The sequence below is a fragment of the Alligator sinensis genome, unplaced genomic scaffold, assembly GCF_000455745.1.
Source record: "Alligator sinensis unplaced genomic scaffold, ASM45574v1 scaffold320_1, whole genome shotgun sequence".
In the NCBI taxonomy this organism is placed as follows: domain Eukaryota; kingdom Metazoa; phylum Chordata; order Crocodylia; family Alligatoridae; genus Alligator; species Alligator sinensis.
Genome location: NW_005842249.1, coordinates 680936 through 702664, shown reverse-complemented (window position 1 = coordinate 702664; position 21729 = coordinate 680936). Strand labels below are relative to the sequence as shown.

At 43.0% G+C, this 21729-nt stretch overlaps 1 protein-coding gene across 1 annotated transcript; it reads right to left on the bottom strand.

Moving 5' to 3' along the window:
- Window positions 1-12387: 12387 nt before the first annotated feature.
- LOC102378227 (transmembrane protease serine 11C-like) lies at window positions 12388-20561 on the bottom strand. Its single transcript, XM_006027520.2, has 5 exons — window positions 20487-20561; window positions 19612-19795; window positions 18524-18783; window positions 15533-15675; window positions 12388-12962 (listed from the first exon to the last, which is right to left on the bottom strand). The coding sequence occupies exons 2-5, from the start codon at window positions 19758-19760 to the stop codon at window positions 12801-12803; spliced, it is 714 nt and encodes a 237-aa protein (XP_006027582.1). The 5' UTR covers window positions 19761-19795; window positions 20487-20561; the 3' UTR covers window positions 12388-12800.
- Window positions 20562-21729: the final 1168 nt, after the last annotated feature.

Here is a 21729-nt window from a genome sequence, read left to right as displayed (position 1 = left end):
CCATAACACCTATGGCACTGACTGTTTATTTCATGCCTGGTATTAACATGGTTGCGTAGTAAAATGAACCTGATGCAGATACTGCCTGACACTGAATCTTTGCATGGGGCTTTTACCTGAACGGTAAACCCCACCGCTGGGTCCTCCTGCATTTTGCTCAGAGGGTGCAGTATGATGCTGTGGGAGAGCAGCTGTATTGCATTGGGGTCAAGAGGGAGCTGCATTCATAAGCCATGACTCCCAAGTTACTTAGCTCTGCCTCCTAGTAAAGCTAATCAGCTTATTCCCACACTGTAGTATGGCAACTCCACATACAAGGCAGCCATCCTGATTGTGGTGGTGCAGTTAGCTGCCACTGTAGTGATGGCTACTTTTGTGCCCCCTCCCGAAAGTGGCACCCAGGGCTGCTGCTTTGGTCACCCATCCTCAGTTACACTACTGGCAGCTATAATAACCAGTCAGAAGTGGTATAAACTACTTCCATTTCTGAAGGTCTGTGGAGCATATGGGATGGTACTACCAGAATCAGAGGAAATAGGACAAATTCATCCTCTACTGAAGTCAAGTAACACTATAGGTATCTTTTAGCTTATACCAAAGAAATATGTAATTGAACATAGCAGGGCAGGTTCAATAATTCTGAGTGAAAAACTTGTTAGACATACTTGGCCCTGCAATTTTAATATAAAGCATGTCTGATACCACAGATTAACTTGTACCTGTGGAATACAGATGTTTCAGGATTTATGTACCTTATTCAATATTCTCTTTTCAGTAGAAAAGCAGAAAACAGTCATTAGCAGTGGTTGTCTCTAAAATAATCCATCTGGGAGACACTTGAGCAAATTGAACAGGACGAGGAAAAGTTCCACATGGCCACTAGAGGTCACCAAATATCTATCTTGCTTGATTGGTTACATTGCTTGAATGAGCTTTTGTAATACAATTTATAACCAAGGATTATATCTGCTTACTTTTGCTTTTTAAAATAATATATATGTGGAAAAACAAGGAAAATAAGTTATTTAATCATTTAACTAGATGCTTATCACTGAAAATTGTAACTAAATGAATGATTTAAACCAGTTCAAACGGTAGCATAACCAGGGCAGGGCAACCAGAGCAGGAACCCCAAGTGCTGATATTGGAGGGGGGAGCTAGGAGGGGCACAAAAATAAAATCTCCTACCATGACAATGTGATCATAACTAGTGTCATGGCAACAACTGGAAGTTGCTGCTGCGACTATGCATCCCATCCCACTTCCCTGGGTGCCCAGCTGCATTGTTAGGCCTCTGAATTTGGATATACTGCTGCAGCTGTGTGTGTGCCATGCATAACAGGATAATCTTGGCTTGTCTCAGTTCAGTTTTGCAAATCTACCTTCACATGCAGAAGCTAAACTGATATTGACAGTTTTAAACCCATATAAGAAAGGCCCTCCCTCCCCACACGGGCACACAGTTCACCAGTTTAACTAATAATATAACTCAAACTATTGCCATTTTTCCATGTATAAAAGATGCAACAGACAGACATGAGATGAATGAAGAATAGCGCTAAAGCACTGGGTGACTGAGAGCTGGATTTCTCTCACAGAAACACAGCATTTGCAACCAAAATACGAGTCCTTGTGTAGGTAAGTTATGTAAGAACATAAGTCAGATAAATGGTCCATCTAGTCCAAATTCCCATCTTTGACAGTGGCAAGGAGAAGATGCTTTGGAGAGAGAGTATATGAACAGGGCAGCCGCAGAGTAATCCATCCCTGTCATACTCTGCCTAGTATCAACCATCATTGGTTTAGGGATGTCAGAGGACATATACCTGACATATCCTTGGTTCAGTTCTGTACAATAGTTCCCAGTGGACCTGTCCTTTTTAGCTTTGTCTAATAAAATTCCTTTTTGAACTTGGTTATGCTATCTGCTGCTACAACCTACTATGACAATTTCCAAAAGTTGACTGTGTGCTATGTTAAAAAAGTACTACTTCTTTGTTTTAAACCTGACTCCTGGTTATTTCAATGGGAGCCTCCTTAGTTCTTGTATATGATTTAGTGAATTACAGTTCCTCATCTAGTTTATTGATGCCCACCATGATTTCATAGACTTCTATCATAGTCCCCCTCAACCTTCTTGTCCAGACTGAAGAGTCCTAGCCTTTTTAGTCACTCCGGAGTCCTGACAATGCCTCCATACCTCTGATTATCTCTGTTGCATAGAAGGAGGGTTGTGTAGAAAAAGAGTCCGTGAAAAGAGGCTGTTAGTTATGCCTCAGGGAGACTGTTTGAGATATGTAGAGAAGCACAGAGAAATATAAAAGCTCTTTAGTTATGTAGTCATCATAAAATTAAGGCAAAATAATATTGGACAATACTACAAAGGCAGCACTAAACGAACACACAGTGACAATTGCATTAATATTACTGATAGAAGATCATTTGTGTTGGTGTTCTTTTTTACACCTTTATTTCCTTCTTTTCTTTCCTTAGAAAGGGGTGTCTAGCTAATCCTTGTTGCTTTATATGACACTAACCTTTAATCAAAAGGAGGGTTTCTGTAATCTCAGTCCCCATAGTCCCATTTTAGGCATCTAAAGGTGTTTCTACACATCGCCATACAGTAACGTTGCTACAGTGCGTTGCTTTAGTATTTCCTTTTGGAAGTACTAAAGCACAGTAACGACCCATACTGCTCAGTGCGTGGCGCACAGTTAGATTTTGCTGCTATGTCACTGTAGCAGCGCGCTAAAATGGGGGAATGCGCTGCTACAGCAACATAGCTGCCAATCACGTCTAGACCCACATGATTACTACATTATCATACCACACTATATGGTACTGTAGTGCATCGCTACATCGCCATAGAGCAATGTGTAGGTGCGCCCTAAGGGTTCTTCTGTACCACTTCTTCAGAGCTTCTGAGAATGTAGAAAAGTATACACCATCGGGCTATTCTTCCTCTAAATGAGAAAACTCTGAGGCAGGGAAATTGATCTGGGGGTCCCCCACCATCACCCAATTACACAAAATAGAAATGTTGCCCAATGTGTCAGGCTGCCTACCAGTGTGGTAAAATCCATATAGGGACCAGAAAATTCCACCAAGTACTCCTTGAGCAAGGTAGCAGTGTTATGGTAGATGGTAGATAGCTCAGATTCTAATAGAGCAGGCAGAGGCTTTGCGCTACGTCTGGTCTGTAAAATTGATGATGGATGCTTTCCATCAGAAAATGCAGCCTTACTGAAAAATAACATATATTGCAAAATAGTGCCAATTCCAGCAAGAATTTGTTCTTAAAACAAACAAACAAAAAGATTTCTCATTGAGAAAAAACTGGGTTTTTTTAAAAGCAAACTGAAATCTTGTTTGAAACAAAACTTTAATCTGAAAAGTTAATATTTTTATATTTTATGATATGGCAATAGCAGTATCATATAATGTATCAGGTCATGTCATATTAGTGATAGATTCATAGATTATAAGTCCACAATCATAGAAAGAAGGACTGGAAGGGACCTCAAGAAGTCATCTAGTATAGGGGTGTCAAAGACATAGCCCCTGGGCCACAACTGGCCCACAGAATCCTAGCAGCTGACCCATAGCACTACCCATGGGTCTCAGCCTGGACTTGCATGCCATATTTGGTACATACTGAACCAGCCCCATGCACTGCACACAGCACATGGGGCTGGATCCGATGTATGCTGCATGCAGCATGCAGGGCCAGATCCAACGTATGCTTCAAGTGGCACATGGTGCCCACACTGGACCAGCCCTGCATGCTGCATCTGGCTCATAGGGCTCACAGCCTGGATCCAGCCTATGGACTGGCCCTGTGCTACTCATCTGGCCTATGACCCAGTTCTATGCTACTACTGCAGGGTCTGATAAGTTTGACACCCCTGATCTAGTCCATCTTCCTTCTCCAAAAGTAGAATCAACTATACCCCATCCACATTCAGTTAACCTGATCTTAAAAGCCTCCAGCATTGGAGATTCCACAATCTCCTAAGGTAAATTATTCCAGCTGTTAGCTATCCTTACAACTATTAAATTTTTCCTGATATCCAACCTAAATCTCCCTTGTTGCAATTTAAAATTAAGAGGATACCTTTTTGATTATCTAGTCTGCCTCCAGAATAGCTGAGGCAGCATTAAATTCTCAAATAGCACTTCAGTTCTGGAGAGGTTTCTTCTTTCTTCTTCCTTAGCATCAAGAGGAGTTTCAGCAAAACAAGCCTCCAGTGTAGCATTTAAAATTACAACAGAGATAATTGAAGTAAGAAGGCATGAGGGGGCATGTCTACATGTTCATTAATGCACAGTAATTACAGCACATTTAGTTTAGGACTTGCTTAATGAAGCACTAAGTAAATGTGCAGTAACTACAGTTACTGCACAGTAGCACTGATGCACAGTTTTTTTGCGATGTTTACTGAGCAGTAGCATAATACTTCTGCACAGCAGTGTATTAGCACAGTTTTTGCCTGGCACACTGCTCTGCAGTGCTATTAGCATACTGCTCATAAAGCATCTTGTGTAGATGTGACCACTGATACTCAGTTTGTGCCTGAAAAGTCATAGAGAAAAGATCAAATACATTGGGATGGAGATCTAGCAGTGAGTTCTGTTTTTGGGCAGGGGAAAATGCATTATGCATAGTAAAAATGCAAGGGCCTTGCCTTTCATCTCCAAGTGCCAACACAAATACTGAAGTAGGCTGTTTCAGTTTTTCTGTGTTCCCGATGTTACAGAGCAAGATGGACCTTGTTTGCATGCTACCCTTCTAAATTAGGATGAAGTATGCTGATGACTACTCTAGGGAGAGATGCAACTGTAAACACCTGAGCCATTTATCCACTTTTTAAGTCAGCTTCATTGGTAGGCTTTGTAAGCATCTAAGAATACTGGCTGCTCAAGCAATGTTTTCACCATTGTATGACTTCACCTCTTGAAATATATAGATAGTATTAAGAAGGACTTTATGCAGTTTGAGAGTAAATTATGCACATTATTGTTTTAAACAGGAAAAACAATAATTAAAAAGCTTCAGAAAACACAGACAAATCGAAACTATCCTACCTCTCAATAAATACATTCTGATACAGAAGGGAAAGATGGTTCTGTACTTAAATAACATAGGCCTGAACCTTAGTAGCCCATTAAAACTTGCTCAGGCATTTGCACCAGGGGGTACAAAATGCTACTAAATGAGAATGTCAGCAATATATACTCGCTTTGCACTAGCATAAATCAGTAGCCACTGTGTAAGGCAACAAAGAATTTGGTCCATACCATGATAAATATTTTGGGAAGAAAACTTTGTCATATTGAATGAAATAGTGTGAATGTTTGTAATAGTTGCCCATTAGCCAGTTTAGGAAGAAGACAAGATTTATCTTATTTAGGCCATTGTTTTGGTCTACGTGCGGAAGGTCCTGACTTTGCTTGAATTTTATCTTTAGAGGCCTTTAACAAAGAGAACCTAAAAATGACCCTTAAGCAAATATCCCAAATTCCGAGAGATCAAACCCTAGGGCCTTTTGACAAAATTGGAAAGAAAAGGTCACTTGCAGTGGTATGGAAGTTCCCCAAAATAATTAGAGTAGTCAAGAAAGAAACTAATTACCAAGCAAAAGAATCTGTTGAGTAAGATCCGAGCCCAAATTTGGGGGTAGAGACAGGTTTGGGTAGGAGGGGCCCAGGACGGCAACTCACTCAATAAAAACTGTAACCTACTCTCCCAATTTGGAGGTGACTCACTTGCAGAACAACGAAGGAAGAATCGCAAGTGTAGGCCAGATCAGACTGATCACCTGAACCACCCTCTCTGTGAACACGAATCTCTTAGTTCACGCTGAAGCTGCAGAGCACCCGAAAGGGACTGAAGGAAGGGGACTTAGTCCTATCAGTATTGAGGCCAGCCCATTGAATCGTATTGCTGAGGCGAGCCCATTGAACTATACTACTGAGGCCAACCCATTAAATTGTAATACTGAGGAATGAAACCATATTTAGGTGTTTGGCTTCTCAGAATTCTAGGATTGTAAGTATATTATGAAAATAATAGTATTGATTCAGATTTAACTTTTAGTTGTAATTGTAGTTGTTTTTGTAATACTAATTCTTATAGCATTGTTTGGGAAGGAAGTGCATTTGGAGCATTGTTTCTGATATATGTAATTATTGTGTTCTTAATGTTTGTGGTATTTCTTAAAGCTAAGCAGTGTTATATGCGTAGCAAAGAATTTTAAAATAAAATTGTGTTGTATGAATTAAGAGTGTAATCATTGTGAAATCGTGCAATCAACTAACTACTCCCCCAGCCAGTGCATCAAAACGAATCAGTAAATTGTGTGGGATCTTCTCTATTCCATAACCCACTAGAGACAAACTTCACTATCGATATAAAGTATTAATACAATAATGGTAGTTGCACAATGTATATGAAGACAACTGTTTCAGTGGTACCTTTATTTGTAATCTATCATCTCTCTATAACATTTATTGAGTTTTGAACATAACAGTGATTTGATATTCACACATCTGCCAAGAAACTGATTTAGCCTTTTAACAGTGAATGGTAAAAACCTCTGCTTAAAAAGGGAAATTTACTTAGTGCCTAGTTGTTTAATGGCAATTAAACAAGGACTAAATTTCTGTAAAACTGTGAACAGTAATATTTTAATTCAGGACATACAGAATAGAATTCTACTTTCCTGTGTTCACAGGAGGACTTTATAAAAATCAAATGAATACTAGTGGCTTTGGTCAAAGGAAATTAGATTAGAATCATAGAAAAGCAGCGCTGGAAAGGACATCAGGAGTTCATCTAGTCCAAGCCTCTGCTCAGGTCAGGATCCTTCCCAACTAAACCATCTCATCCAACTGTTTATTTAACCTGAAAAACTTACAAAGATAAAGGTTCCATATACTCCAGGGACATTTTACACAAGATTCAAGCTAGTTGCATTAAAGGAAGGCTGTTCATTTGTGTCCACTTCTTTTTCACCCTGGTGTAAACATGCTCTATCTCTAAGCCCCTAGGGATGAGTGGATTTTGGTGGCCTAAGTTAAAGGCAATTACATTCTGGTGCCTCTAACTTAGAATTTATATAGGTATAAGCACTTTTATGGGTTTATTGTTTAGCTTTCTTCTTTCCTCCTGTAACAAAAATACATTAAAAAACCCTAAGTGAACTGAAGATAAAGCAATAATATACCCTACTTTTGTGGAACATTGAAGTCCTGATGGTTTTCCAGATATGCAAAGGTTGCTAAGCAGGTTGATTGAAGCAAGTGTCCTTCAAAATACCTACAGTTAACCGGTGCTTCTAGGTTGTGTTTGTTTTTAGCAGAATTACAGCAGCATTAAGCCAAATGGTAAAGACTGGTCTTTCAGGCTGGGATTCTCAGAGGGGATGAAAGAAGTTGTCTGCATAATTCTTTGAATGTACCTTGAAAACCCCAACCATTAGCATTTTTAACAGTAATAGTTGCTGTCCAGTTTCAGGGTGCCATTTCACACACAGTAAGATTATTCCACAATTTTAAGATGGATATTTTTGTTTCTGGGTTTCTTTCAGGTAGGAGGGGAACTAGACTGATACCTAAGAAGAAACTGTCTTGCAATTTCCTCCCTAAAAATCACTAGATCACTAGTAAGTAATACAAGGCACCTTATTCTCTTAGGACAGGGGTGGGCAAAATATGGCCCGCAGGCCAGATCCTGCCTGCCAAGGGAGTTTGTCTAGCCTGCAGCAGGTCCCTTGGTTCTTCCTGGCCCAGGCATGGGAGGCAGCCCAGGCTGCGGTGCATGTGACTAGTCCTGCTGCCCCTGATCGTGCAGCACAGCTGTGGTAGCATCGCAGCTGGACTCACTTCCTGGGAGCCCCAGCGGTGGCGGCTCCTTCTGGCTGCTGCAGCTGCTGGACCTGGCCTCACTGCCCAGGTATCCTGGCCCATCTGCCCCACATCCACTGCCAGGGGTGAGACCCACACAAGCAGGGTGTGTGGCCAGGTGGAAAGGATGGGGCTGCGGGTGAGTAGAGAGCCATGTCTGGGAGTGAGGTGGGTGGGCAGGTCCAGGATCATGGAGAAGGATTTCAGGGCGGCGACAGCACAGAGCCAGGGCTCAGGGCAGAGCTACAATCCACGGCCTGCACATCCCTGTGATGCAGGGGTGGGCAAAATGCGGCCCGCAGGCTGTATGTGGCCCACCAGGCCATTCTCTCCGTCCTGCGGAGTCCCTAAAAAATTTAGAAAATTAATATTTAGTTGCCCCTGGCTGCCTGTCATGCGGCCCTTGATGGCTTGCCAAAACTCAGTAAGCGGCCCTCCACCCAAAATAACTGCCCGCCCCTGCTGATGGGTGCTGGTTCTGTGGGGAGGGGCATGCAACCACCCCCTGCCTGCCCACAGCGACATTCTATCCATCTGTTCACAGACCTTGCCTGCGCAGGTCCCACCTGGTCTCCTTGAAGACCCCATGATCATGGGGCAGTAATGACATGGGGCTGGAACCCAGGGCAGAGCCAAGATCTGCTCCCACATGCCCCTGCCTGTGGAACTGGCACCCGTCACAGGGACATGCAGGGAGTGGATCCGGCTCTTACTGTCACCACCCCATGAACCCAGCCCTGGCCTTGTCCATGCATCCTGCTCTCAGATGCCACTTTCTGTCTGCAGCCCCATCCCAGTCACCCAGCTGAGTGCAGAGCAGAGTCGCTTAGTTTGGTGTTCTGTTGTATGTGTTTGCGGGGAGGGGAAGGGGTGGTGGGGGTGCTGACCCAGGTCATGACAACTCACCAAAACTCCCTAAGTGGCAGTCAGACCCAAATAGTTGCCCACCCCTGTCCCAGGAACTGAGTATCCTTTGGCTACAGTGATCTTAAATCCTGATGACCCAGATGTCTAGGGCCCCAGGTATACAAAGCTGGTTGCAGTCTGATAAGTGTATGAATACAGGCACAAGAACAAGATCCAGTTCTACAAGAAACATGTCTATGCACCCATGTGCCTCTTTGCAAATCTTGAAGCAAGTTTGGAGTTGCCAGAAACTAATATTCAGCATGTTACTTACATAACTGCTTTTGGCTGATGAGTTGTGTAATTTGTTACAGAAGCAGTAGATTTTGCGTGTAAATTTTGCAGGCTTAACTAATGAGGAACCCCAGTGACTAGTCAAATAGACCTCCTCAGATGAGTAAGGGTTGCAAAATGCAATATTTTATTCCTTTTATTGTTTGTGCTATGTAGGTCATAAGGTAGGCCAAGAGTAGGAATCCTGCCAGTCTAAAGTTCTCTGGGGAGCACCAGAGCAAAGCAGGACATGTGGGATCTGTTCCAGACCTCCTGTGATAGACAGAATCAGTACAAACTACCATAGTAGAAAAAAGCTTGTAGGATGGTATGACCAGTCCTAAAACAACAGATGTGGAGAGGATGCTGTAATTGATGGACCATGAGGAAAGCATGTAGGATCGTGCAACCAAACCCTGGTACAACAGCTATGGAACAGTACATATGAATGTTGTATTGATAAATATCATTGATCATGAAATTGTAAGATGCAATGATTTGGGCTTGATGTAAGTACTTCTAATGTATAAAAACATTAGAATAGAAATACACTTTGGATGTGAATTTAATCCTACTCTGTCCCTCCTGTTCGCCAATCTGATCACCTGGTTGATAATATGGATAAAGGCTACACTAAGTTTATACTCACTGAATTGCTCCACTGTACTACAGGCTGCAAATCAGCAGCAAGCAAAACTCAGGTGATTTGTTTCAAAATAAGGCTCAGGTTTGTTCTTATTCTATATAGTTTCAATTGTACTCAAAACCCAACTCTTGGTTTTTTTATATGCTAGAAAGAATGTGTCATTTTGGTTTTGCTGAAGTTATTCTGAAAGCCAGCCCATTCTGATTTGAAGGGAAAGAGGACATAGGATGCAGTTCTGCCCTGGAAGTTAGACAAAAACAAAACAAAATGAGTGTAAAATATTTCAAAACAGATAGAGACTTGAGTCTGGCTATAGAAACCAAAATTTCATTAATGAAAAAAAGGAAAGAGATATACCATATTTTAAATATGTTTAATACACATAAAATATATTAATTTTGTGTTGTTTAAATCACTACTATAGTTTATTGATAATAATAATAATATAAAGGCTTTAAATCTTTCCTTTGCTTATATAGGTTTCTCTTTCTTTTGTTCTTGTGCTGATAACAAACTGAGTCTTCCTAAATAAAAAAATGACTTTCAGTAAAGATGAAACTAGGCCACACAGAGTTCACTAGCAGCTTGTGAAGAGCAGTGCATCTGGATATCTCACCAATCCCTGAGTAAGATATTCATGTTCCCCATGGTTGTTTTGGTTCCTCACAGGGAACATCTGAAGTAAAAGCTGCCTTTCTTACTCTGTAAGGAAGGCATACACATGCATTTGAGACATCAATTTCAGTCTAAAGTAGGGATCCATTTTTTAGGGATCACAAACCTTGGGCTGCCCACCTTCTGTCAGCAAAAAAATAATATTGGGTGCAAAGCAGCCTTTGCCCTTCTAACCACCCACTTTCCAAATGCACTCCAGCAGTTCGTTATAGAGGCAAGCATCCCAGTTTACACCTACAATTCCATTAAAGCTACAGAAAAGTTCGTGCACATTTTTTCAGGTACAAATTGTGTATGTAAAAAACGTCCTTTGGAGAGTCAGGCCCATGATGTTTCGACTTTATTTTATTCTTGCATGATGCTCTTTCTGGAGATTACAATGGTTTCTCTATAATAGCGGGCATTCACTCTAACTGAAAACAGTGTTCAGAGAAGGCCTGGCCCAAATCCTCCTGAGGTTTCCATTGAGTATTGGATCCAGCCCAGATTGCATTCTTAGCTGAAAAATTGCAGCAACCCAAAAGTGCACAGCTTGCAAACTATGTCAATAAGTTGAGGTAATAGACCTGTTTCATTTAACCATCTCTATACATCCTAAGACACCTTTCATAATTTACTGGCTGTGTTACAAACAGACTAGAAATGCCACCATCTTAAAAAAAAACAATGAAAAACTAGAACTTTGGAGACATAATACCCGTTTTGCCCAGGGTCAAGATGCCACAGATAAACTGTGAAAAGTATCTGAAAGCACCTCAAAGCATATTTAGACACCTAGGTGCTTTGTTTGTAACTAAGTGCATTGCTGCTTCGGCTGGTGTTGGTCACCAACATCCCTGTGGAGCTGGTTGAAGAGAAGATGAAATTAAACAGAGATGGACAGAAATGGAGGCAAATTGTTTCAAAGAGATTTTGTTCCACAGAGATTCAGCAGTGGCATGTACAGCTTCTCTTATTCCCCATACTGGGCTTTGTGGCAAATCAGAGACAGAAGGAGGAACCACCAGTGAAGTGTCCTTGTGGTTTCTCATATAGAGGTAGCAATGGTGGGTCATGCAGGGGGTTGAAGGTAGGATAGTAAGCTTGGATCCCCTAACACCAGCAGTAAACATGATGGCATTCTTTAAAAAAGTTTACTGAGATTTTTGCAGGGGTTGGATGCAAAGGTCTCATTTTAGGGGCAGGTTCGTCATCACTAGGGGACTTCCTTTTGAGGTTTACAATTACTTCTCAGTTGCAGTCTTATGCAACAGATTACCAGTTATCCTCTGCTGGGATAAAGCCACCAATGGAGTGGGAAGCTTCCCACCTATAGCTTCCTTTTTTGCGAGTTAGCTGCCCCAGCAGGAAACTTAGAAGGGCCAATCCTGTCTTCATCTAAAATATAATTCCCAAATTATATCTGGTGGGCATTTGTCTCCCTTAAAAAATACCCACTTGTTGGCTTGAATACAAAAGGGAAGGTTTCTTTTCTGCAACGTAATTAACCTTCTTGTTAGGGTGGAAGTGAGGGTGAGGGTGGGGGTGGGTTTCCTCTCCTCCCCCCGCCCCCATGCATTGTTATTGCACATTAAGCACCAAACAAAGATACATCCTGTGTTCCTGTCCTTCAAGTATACTGTGCAAGATGAAAGAAGTCAGCTAGGGAGGCAGTAATGTGGTTGTAGCATATGACTGTGATAAAGATCTTTTAAAACAAAATTAAAAAATACCTTGTGCTTCACTGAATACACTAAATATGCTTCATAGCAGAATAACAGAAGCTTGCTAGAAACACTGAAATCCTCTTTTACCTTAGCTTGGATTTCCCTTAGACCTGCTTCCTGCAACTTTCCCAGGCTCTTAGTAGCCCACATGGCAGCAGGGAAAGCCAGGCTTTCAGTAAATGGAGGGAAGATGCCCTGACTTAACTACAGTCTGTCTAGGTCTTGAGCTCTGAAGGAGAGACTTAAGCCTAAGACTGGTTAGCAAATATAGTGGCAGCTAAGATATGCCCTCAGCAGAGGAATTGGGTAGAAGAGCTGTGGGTATCCCCAAACCTTTGACAGGCTGCAGAGTAACTCCCTGTTCCTGGGGAAAAAAGAGTAGATATACTTTTAAACTGCTAAAAATAAATACAACTTTTTGCTCTTTTAGGTTAGTTCGATTGAGTCCATTAGTCTCCTTTTCTGTGTCAGAACCATTCAGAGCTCAGAGATGAGGAAGGTGATCTCACACATTAAAGTAAATATGTGAGGGATTGATTGTCACATCTCCAACAATGAAGCTAGTGCTTGCTTTGGACAGGAACTGACCAAAACTGTGCAGGGATAGATACATTCAATAACACCTTGGAGTTATATACTAGTATGACCTGCATAGAGCCTGAGAAGTTATATCCACTTTGAGGTTTGTGCTAGATGCCAGTTTTTGAGGTAATCCAGGTTCGGAAGTAAGTCACACGTGTGTAGACCCCAGGCTTATTGGGCTTGGCACATTCATCTCCCCAACTCACAATTCCCACAAGGTACCACATGGATCTAGAATCTGGAGTAACCAGTGGCCCACCAGAGTCACCCTGCAGAAAACAAATAAACAAAGGCATTTAATTTAGCAGACAGGGAAAGATGATTTTTTCTACAGACAATAGGCTATGAAAGATGATGCTGTCCTCCAATGAGAGATGCAAGGAGCATTATTATAAGGGATACCATCAACTTGGAATTTAGTCAACTTCTAAAATCTGAGTTAGAAGGCACCTGTATTGCCCAGAGAGCCCTGCTGCCAATTTCTATGGTTTTACAAATCCCATTACTCATTTTGCTCAACACCAAGAAAATTATCATTATTTTTTAGCTAACGTTCCCCTTTTAAATAATCTTACATATTACTTGTAACTATAGTAGGTGAAAATAATTCTTTCAGAGCAGCAGTTTCTAAGTTGATGGCACCTTTTCCAAAGTTAAATGCATTAGCCTCTCCCAACATTTTTAATTAAGCTATTATGTAAATAGTATCACAGTGAGATTGATTTTAGAAGATTACCAGATTATAAAAGTGAATTTGCAATCCATCTCACTGCCCAACTTTACTGAAATAAATAAATGCTAACAGTGCCTTTCAGTCTTGAGCTTTTCTAGGCAGAACAAAATAGGGACAGGGAAAATAGGTTAATGAGATTCAAAGTGTTTATATTCTGACTTTGTAAAAACTTCTGCATATACTCAATTTTATGCATATTAATTCAATAGTCACATGCAGGAAGTAAAGCGTGTGCAGTAGGGGTGTGTGAAATGGGCCCTATTTGGTTCGGATTTGCCCTGAATCAGGGACAGTGATTCAGTTCGTTGATTCGGATCACTGTCCCTGATTCAATTCAGCTGAATCCAAATCTGAAAATTCGATGCTGATTCGGAGAATCAGCGATTTAGACATAGACACAGCTTTAAAAGTTTTTTCTACATACCTTGAGATAGCAGGCATGGCTCGTGAGCACTGCAATGCTGGGCAAATGGAGCGTCCCACAGGAGTGCAGGAGGGCCCCCTCCATGTGCTTGGCAGTGAACCTGGAAGTGGGCCAGAAGTACTTCTGGTCCACTTCCGAGTCTGCTGAACAGCGTGCTGCGGGGCCCCCCGCACCTGCCCGGCTCAGCAATTGGCCACAGGGAGACCTCGGATGCCCCCCCAGATCCAGTAGGCACCAGTCACGCCCCCAGAGCGCTCCCCGCCAGACCCAGAAGCAGACCAGAAGTGCTTCTGGTCCACTTCCAGATCTGCTGCCAAGTACACTGGGGAGCTCCCCATGCTTCTGTGGGACACTCTATGTGCCCCAGCATCGCAGTGTTCACGAGCTACCTGCTACCTAGAGGTATGTAGAAAAAACATTTAAAGCTGTCTATGTCCAAATCTCCAAATCTTTCTGAATCTTTCTGAATCAATTTGGAGGGTTCCAATTTGATTCAGAGAGATTAAAGGGTCTCCTGATTCAATTTGGATTCAGAGATTTGGCCACCAAATCGGGCCGAATCTCCACCGAATCGAATCAGGGACTAAAGCTTCGCACAGCCCTAATGTGCAGATGTCTTAGCAGGACTGGACCTAACAAGGGGAGCTGTTAAGTTGCTTAAACCAAATATTTACACCTTTTAAAAAAAATGTAATATTAATAGACATGACCTTCTAACAATATTGTCATAGGAACAATTTTTGTTTAGAATTTCCTTGTAAGAAACTTTGTAGCATAACACAAATAAGTTTATCGTTTCATGTGCATCTAGATATATTCTAACTAGCTTTAGCGACTGTTTCAGCTATTATTCCTGTGTTGGAGCTGGCTAAGTAGCCTGTAATTCCAAAAAGTATACCTAGCACATATTTAAACCATAGGTACAATGCTTGATATCCTCCAGTCCAGAGTTTAATTTTAATGAATAGTTGCACATTTTTGTTAACAACTCAGCCACTTCATTCTTGAACTCCTTCAGAACTCTTGGTCAGACTAGTCTGGCTGGTAATTTTTTTCACATTTTACACATCATTCACATCTTTACTACCTACAAAAAGCATCTTGACTAATACTCAAACTCAAATCTAGTGAAATTATGGTTCAGATCCATCATATTTTCTGTCAAAGTATGGCTCCTTTATACTGCCAAATCTGTATGGAGCACCCTAAACGTAACAGCAAAACAGATGCAGTTTAAACCTGCTAGAGAAAAACAATTCAGTAATCAAGAAGTCAGTAGCTACATGAAAGGATGAAGGGAGATTGAAGTAACCACAGGAAGACAGTAGGAAGGGACAATATTTGTGGAAACAGATATGGAGTGAGAAACCACAGAGGACCTTATGGAGAATAAATAGCCAGCATGAGGCAATTTTGAACTGCAAGGCTATAATGCCACCTTGTGTCTTTCAAAGTTTGACACAAGGTGTCAAACTTTGTGTTGGGCTAAACTGGTGGGCCAAACTTAGTGTTATGGGCTAAACTGCATGTAAAATTGTTCTTTCATTTTTACCTCCAATTCCTTCTTGATTAATTTAGAAGGAACAACACAGAGAAGCATGTACAATATTAGTTAAGGTTGGGGACTATGGTACTGAATGATAATTAAAATGACTTTCGTACTAATTTTCAGGTACACCTACCTGACAGGCATCTACTCCTCCTTCCAAGTATCCTGCACACAACATCCTCGGTGTAATGACACCATTGTACACTTCTTTTCTGTTGCAAATTTGTGGGTCTATGAGTTTTATTGTTGCTTCCTGAAGAGCATTAGGGCTTGGGCCTAAAGGGAAAATATATTTCAGTGTTTAAAAACTTAAATCATTTGCATTATCTAAGATGTGGAAGGAACAGTTAGGAAACACCTCATTTTCTCAAGTGAGACAGTCCATTTTGGTTGAGGTAAAAAAAGTGTTCAGTCTTGTACCACATTCCCTAGACTGAGGAAATATTCAGAGTTGTTTCACATATATTATATATTTAATACCATAGTGTGATGCCCTCTGTTGGTGTTGTGAGTATTCACCCCGCTCCTTGGACCTGGCTCTCAACTTTCCTGCCACATCTTGATGGATCCGATACTAAAAGGAGGGGTTCAGTGGTGTTCCTACCCCAGCCCAGGGATGGTAATACTCATGGGGTCGAGGTGGTGGTCCTGGGGCTCTGCCTCCCCTACACCCCAGTCCACTCACCAACCATGAAGGCCGTTGCTCCACCGCTCCAACTCATGGCTCTGTGCCCTTATGGCCTCAATTTTGAGCAGGTGATCTGGATTCCAGACTAGTTCTACTGCTAATTCAATTCCTAGCTTTATCTAATTGTGTAACAATGGAAAGCCACCTGTCTGCAACTCAATTTGCGACTTTTCTAAATGGGTATAACACATCTTTCTTAAAGGGACTGACAAATCCCAGTCAAGGTTGGCACCCTGTTGTGCCAGTGTCACAGAGCACTGAGGTGCCCTGTTCCTATGAAGGGAAAAACTGCTGGGGAAGGAGCCCTAGCAGGGAGGGAGGAGCCCAGCTGTTGGAGGGAGCAAGAGGTCACCCCTGCCAGTGGTCAGCTGATTGAAAGGGGCTGGGCCTGGCTCCTTTATAAACCTAGGAGCTGAGGCCAGAGGGGGTTCCCTGCCAGCAGCCAAAGAGGAAGGAGCTCTCTGCCATGGGAGAGAGGAGAAGCCTGATACAGGAGCAACATCTAACATTGCTGAGACATAAAGGGTTACCAGCAGGATTGAATGTTGTTATGGCCGGGTGGCTTCCATTTATGTTATAGCCTAGGGGCTTGTGGTTGTGTTGCTGTTTATCACCGGTGGTTTGGGTGAGGCTATTAGGGGTTGGAGGAGGCCTCATAGGGGACTCACACTAGTGTGGGGACCCGAGCGCCAGTGAGGGCGCAGCATTCGGGGTGCGCAGACCCCAGCCCTAGAGAGGGGCAGCATTGTGGAGAAGCCCCAGAGAAGGGGCCAGCATTGTGGAGAAGCCGCAGTGCGGGCACAGTGAGCCCCAGAGAAGGGGGCAGCATTGTGGTGAGCCCAGAGAGAGGGCAGCCTTTATTGAGACAGCCCCAGAGAGAGGGCAGCATTACTGAGAAGGCCCCAGAGAGGGGGCACTATTGAGAAGCCCCAGTGCGGGCAAGGTGAGCCCCGGAGAAGGGGGCAGCACTGTGGTGAGCCCAGAGAGAGGGCAGCCTTTATTGAGACGGCCCCAGAGAGAGGGCAGCATTACTGAAAAGGCCCCGGAGAGGGGGCACTACTGAGAAGCCCCAGTGCGGGCGTGGTGAGCCCAGAGAGGGCATCACATTACTGAGGAGCCCAGAGGGGAGGCAACATTACTGAGAAGCCCCAGTGTGGGTGCAGAGAGCCCCGGAGAGGGGGCAGCACTACTGAGGAGCCCCGGAGAAGAGGGCATTGCTGAGAAGCCCCAGTGTGGGCGTGGTGAGCCCAGAGAGGGCGCAACATTACTGAGGAGTCCCATAGAGGGGGCAGCCTTACCGAGAAGCCCCAGTGCAGGCGCAGTGAGCCCCTGAGAGAGGGCGGCATTACTGAGAAGGCCCAGAGGAGGGCGGCATTACTGAGAAAGCCCTGGAGAGAGGGCATGGAGAGAGACAGGGCTGCAGAGAGCCCGAGTGCCAGAGAGGGCACAGAGAGAGACAGGCCTGTGGACAGCCCAGGCGCCAGAGAGGGCGTGGAGACAGAGAGAGAAACAAAACAACATCCGTTACACCTGTGAGGCTTGGGGTGTGGTACAGGGGTGGTAGGAGCCACGCATAGCCCATAAGGCTGGGGTGTATGGAACCCCCGAGACAGGAGAACCGTGGCCAAGAAGCCAGAAGGCAGCCTCCCTATCGAAATAAATAAAATCAAAGTCGTGGTAGGCGAGAATTGGAGGGGGCGAGTCGGCAGCTTGGCACGGTAAAGGAGGCAGCAGGGGCGAGCACGGTAATCCTGACAGCCCTCCTGTTACAGCCAGTCACTGTACAAATACAGATGCATTGCTGGCATCAAAGAACTTAAGATCTAAGGGTACCTATACATGTGCCCAATGCCTGCTCCAATGCATTCTAATTAGAACGCATTGGAGAAGACTCAGTTAATTGAGTCTGCTGGAGTGTTCGAATTAGAATGCTCCAGCAACCTCAGTGTCAGACGTATTCAGTGTCCCTGTGTTTCAAAATGGCAGTGGGGGCACTTTAACTGAAGCTCATTGAATGAGCTTCAGTTAAAGCACCCTTGTCGCCATTTTGAAGTGCTGAATATGCAAGACACTTCAGGCATTTTAATTACAGCAGCTCCCAAGAGCTGCTCGAATTAAAACATCCTCCTCCCTGGACCATGTGTAAAGATACCCTAAAACAGAAGGGACATAAACAAAATATTGGAGTTTTCCTTTTTTTTTTGTTTCAGCGACTTGTATCTCTGTTTCTTGTAGCTTTACATCAGAGAGCAGGGAAATGTGGAATGTATTTTTTATAATTAAACCCACTTTTTAATTATTTGCATGGTTTTAGCTTTGTTTCCTAAATGAGATGTTTCCTAACAGAGTTCTCAATGGCCATACAGCTAGAACTACTAGGTGACAAGACTCATCATTAATGTAAAGTATAAAATGTTGTCTTCTGTAGGCACTCACCGTCATTGCTAAGTGCTCCCCATCCTGTGACAACTGCATAAGTGTTATATGGAAAAACCTGGTATGGGTCCGGCAGGCAAACATGATGTACAGTGCTTGTAATCTCAACCTGTTTAGAGAGTTTCAGAAGGGCAATATCATAGTCAAGGCCTGGATAACGGTACTTCTCATGAATAATAATCTTCTTGATGAATCGTGTTATGCTTGGTGGTCTTAAAAGAGGTCCAAAGGTAGCTGTCCATTTGTGTGGGTATTTTACACTGGAAGAAATTAAAATACTGTAAATATTTCACTTATGGAGAGAAAAGATCTTGAACTTGGTCAAGTATACCTACTCCAAAATCCCACAAGATTCTTGGGAGATTTGGGGTGAATGGAGAATCAGGCTGGTGATACCCCAGATGAATTACTAATCCTGCCACCTAAGGACTATGGGGAGTCAGAGAGCCAATATACAAAGCAAATACAGCCCACTACAGCAGTTCACTGAGAGGAGCCATGCCAAACTTGGCCATTTGCTGACTCTTAACCCCTTCTACTGTGACATTGCCAATCCCTCTCCAAAGGTATTGGTTTTCAAATATCTCATTATTCATCTCAACCAGGAATGAATTCTGACTTTTTCAGGGAAAAATTCACACAACTGTCCAGGGGCAGGATGGGATGAAGTAGTCTATCAGCTCAAAAACTGTCAGACACTGGTCCACAAAGTTCTTTAAGCACCTACCTAGCCATTGATTCATTAAGGAGTTAGGTACTTAGCAAAGAGTTAGGCATCAATTCCGTTGTGGATCTGGGCCAAGCGGTGGTAGCCAGGCTCTGCCTAATCTTAGGCAAAACACAGTCAGGACACTATTGCAGTTGCAATATGGACTATGGACAGTTGCAGTGCTTGGGGATTCCCTAGAGCATCCTTTAGAGCCATTTTTCAAAGTAACTATTTTCTCAGGCTCCAGCTGGATTATCAAAAGCTCTATGCCTTGAGATGTTGAGGGAGACTTGGCATTAGTTCAGAATGCGACACAATTTAATGCATGGGTCAGTACACAAAAAACCTTCCTGCCAACTCTCTGAGCATAGGGACTTACTCTTTAAAGCAATGAGCTGCAGACAGGAGCCATACATTACTAATCAGTGTTGCACCACAACGGTGGATGTTATTCAGCTGTAAGCTAGCTTGCCAGGGCCAGTCCCCAGCATCTGCAGAGACAATTCCATTGACTATTCTTGCTGACATTGACTTCACTGTTCTATTCTGTCGTGTTCCACAAACTGTTGGAAAGGAGAAAAAGAACATCATTTGCTACACTGTTTTGTAAGAGAGCCTATTGACTCCTAGGTGGCACATATGCAAAATAAATTGTTACATCTCACAATCCCTCCACCAACCCCAAATTCAGGCTCTCCCACATGCATCCCATCAGCTAAAAGCCTGAATGAATAGTTCAGCCTTATGGAGAATCATGAAGCTCAACAAACACACACTCAGTTGCATGAGTAACATAACAATAGAATCAAAGTCCCTCCCATGCACCGAGCCTCAGTTATAGGAATTGTCAGCTTTAGTCCCCCAACTGATTTCTGCCAGAAGGATAAAGCATGAACAGAGGTTATCTCTAGACCAGAAGGAACCCAAGCCACATAATAGTTTAGAGATTACAAGCAGCACCTTGACTTTCACTCATATATGATTTGGAAGACAATGCAATGTACAGAGCCTGCATGCAAAGTCTATTAGCAAAACATTGATGTGCAAACAGGCAGCTGCATTTTTCACCAAATGGACCTTCCAGGTTGTTCCTTGCTGAGAGGAGAGGAATACAAGTATTCTTAGTTTCTGTTACCACCTGGAAATCCAGGAGCAGCTGAAAGTCCAGTTACTAACACAAATCAGAAATACTCCTGCCACTGATCAGGTTGCTGTAGCCATTTCGCTATTCAAGCAGCATCGCATCTATCTTACCTGGTTTAGGACCTATTAACTTTCATCCAGGCCTTGCTTTTAGGTAGAAACTAGAAAAACTGGGAGACAGCACTGTCCCAATCCAGTGAAAAGGTAAGAGAGAGCTGAGGATCATATACATCACAGTTCAAACCCTCACTGTTTCCCATACACGGTGACCCAGGGACAACTCTACAGTACTTTACTGAAGAGTACCCTGGAGATGTATGAGCAGTTGCTAGCCCCTGGCAATGGAATCTCCCAAAATGGAAATACCCGAACATTATGGGATGCAACTCTGCTCAGCTTGGCTAAGATCTGAGTCAGGTGCTGTTACTAAGCCATCACAGGTGCTGTTACTCAGCAACCACTCGCTGGCCACATCTACATGAGATGCTGCCTGTGCAGTAACCGGACTTACTGTGCAGTAACATTGCTGAACAGTTTTTGATGCTGACTGCACAGTAGCTTGTGCTGACTGCACAGTGGCATCACACTTCATGCCATGCAACACTACTGCATCGCATCATGCTTCATGATATGCAACACTACTGTCCAGTAGTAATGAGCTACAGTGCAGTCAGTATTTCTTGTAGATGTGGTCACCATGCTGAAAGCTACTCATGAACTTAAAAAAGAAAGTTGTGCAAATTTGACAGAACCCAGCACAGTCGCTGTCCCATACCAAGATCTAAAACCAACCAAGGCAAAGGAATCAGTGAAATCTGAGGACTCTAGATAACACCAAAGCCGCTGCTCCACACATTTCCATATGCAAGGAAGTTTGAAGAACGAACAGTAGCTGATGAGATCGCCAGTGCTGGAACCTTTCCATTGGGGAAGGCAGCTTGCATAATCTCTACCAGTAACTAATTCTAGAGCTATGTGGTTTCAGTCAACCAGCTGAGAGGCATACATCCAGATTGCAGGGAGTAGTTTTTAGCTCCTGAAGTATATCCAAACTTTGGCAACCCAAACTGGCAAAAACATAGTGAGCAGCAGTGACATTTCTCTGTCACCCCACTTGACAAGCTTTTGTAGTAAAGGCCACCAAACCAGTTCAGTTCTGAATAAATGTTGATAAAGTAACTAAGGGCAGGCGAAGTCTTTGGGTAGAGGCAATATCTTTTATTACACCAACTAAATAGTTAAAAAAGGTGTTATTTGCAAGCTTTTGGACACACATATCCTTCCTCATGCAAAAAAAAAAAAGAGAAATTGGAAAGGATGAAAGATATGAAAGATAGTCAGAAATCCCTCAGGT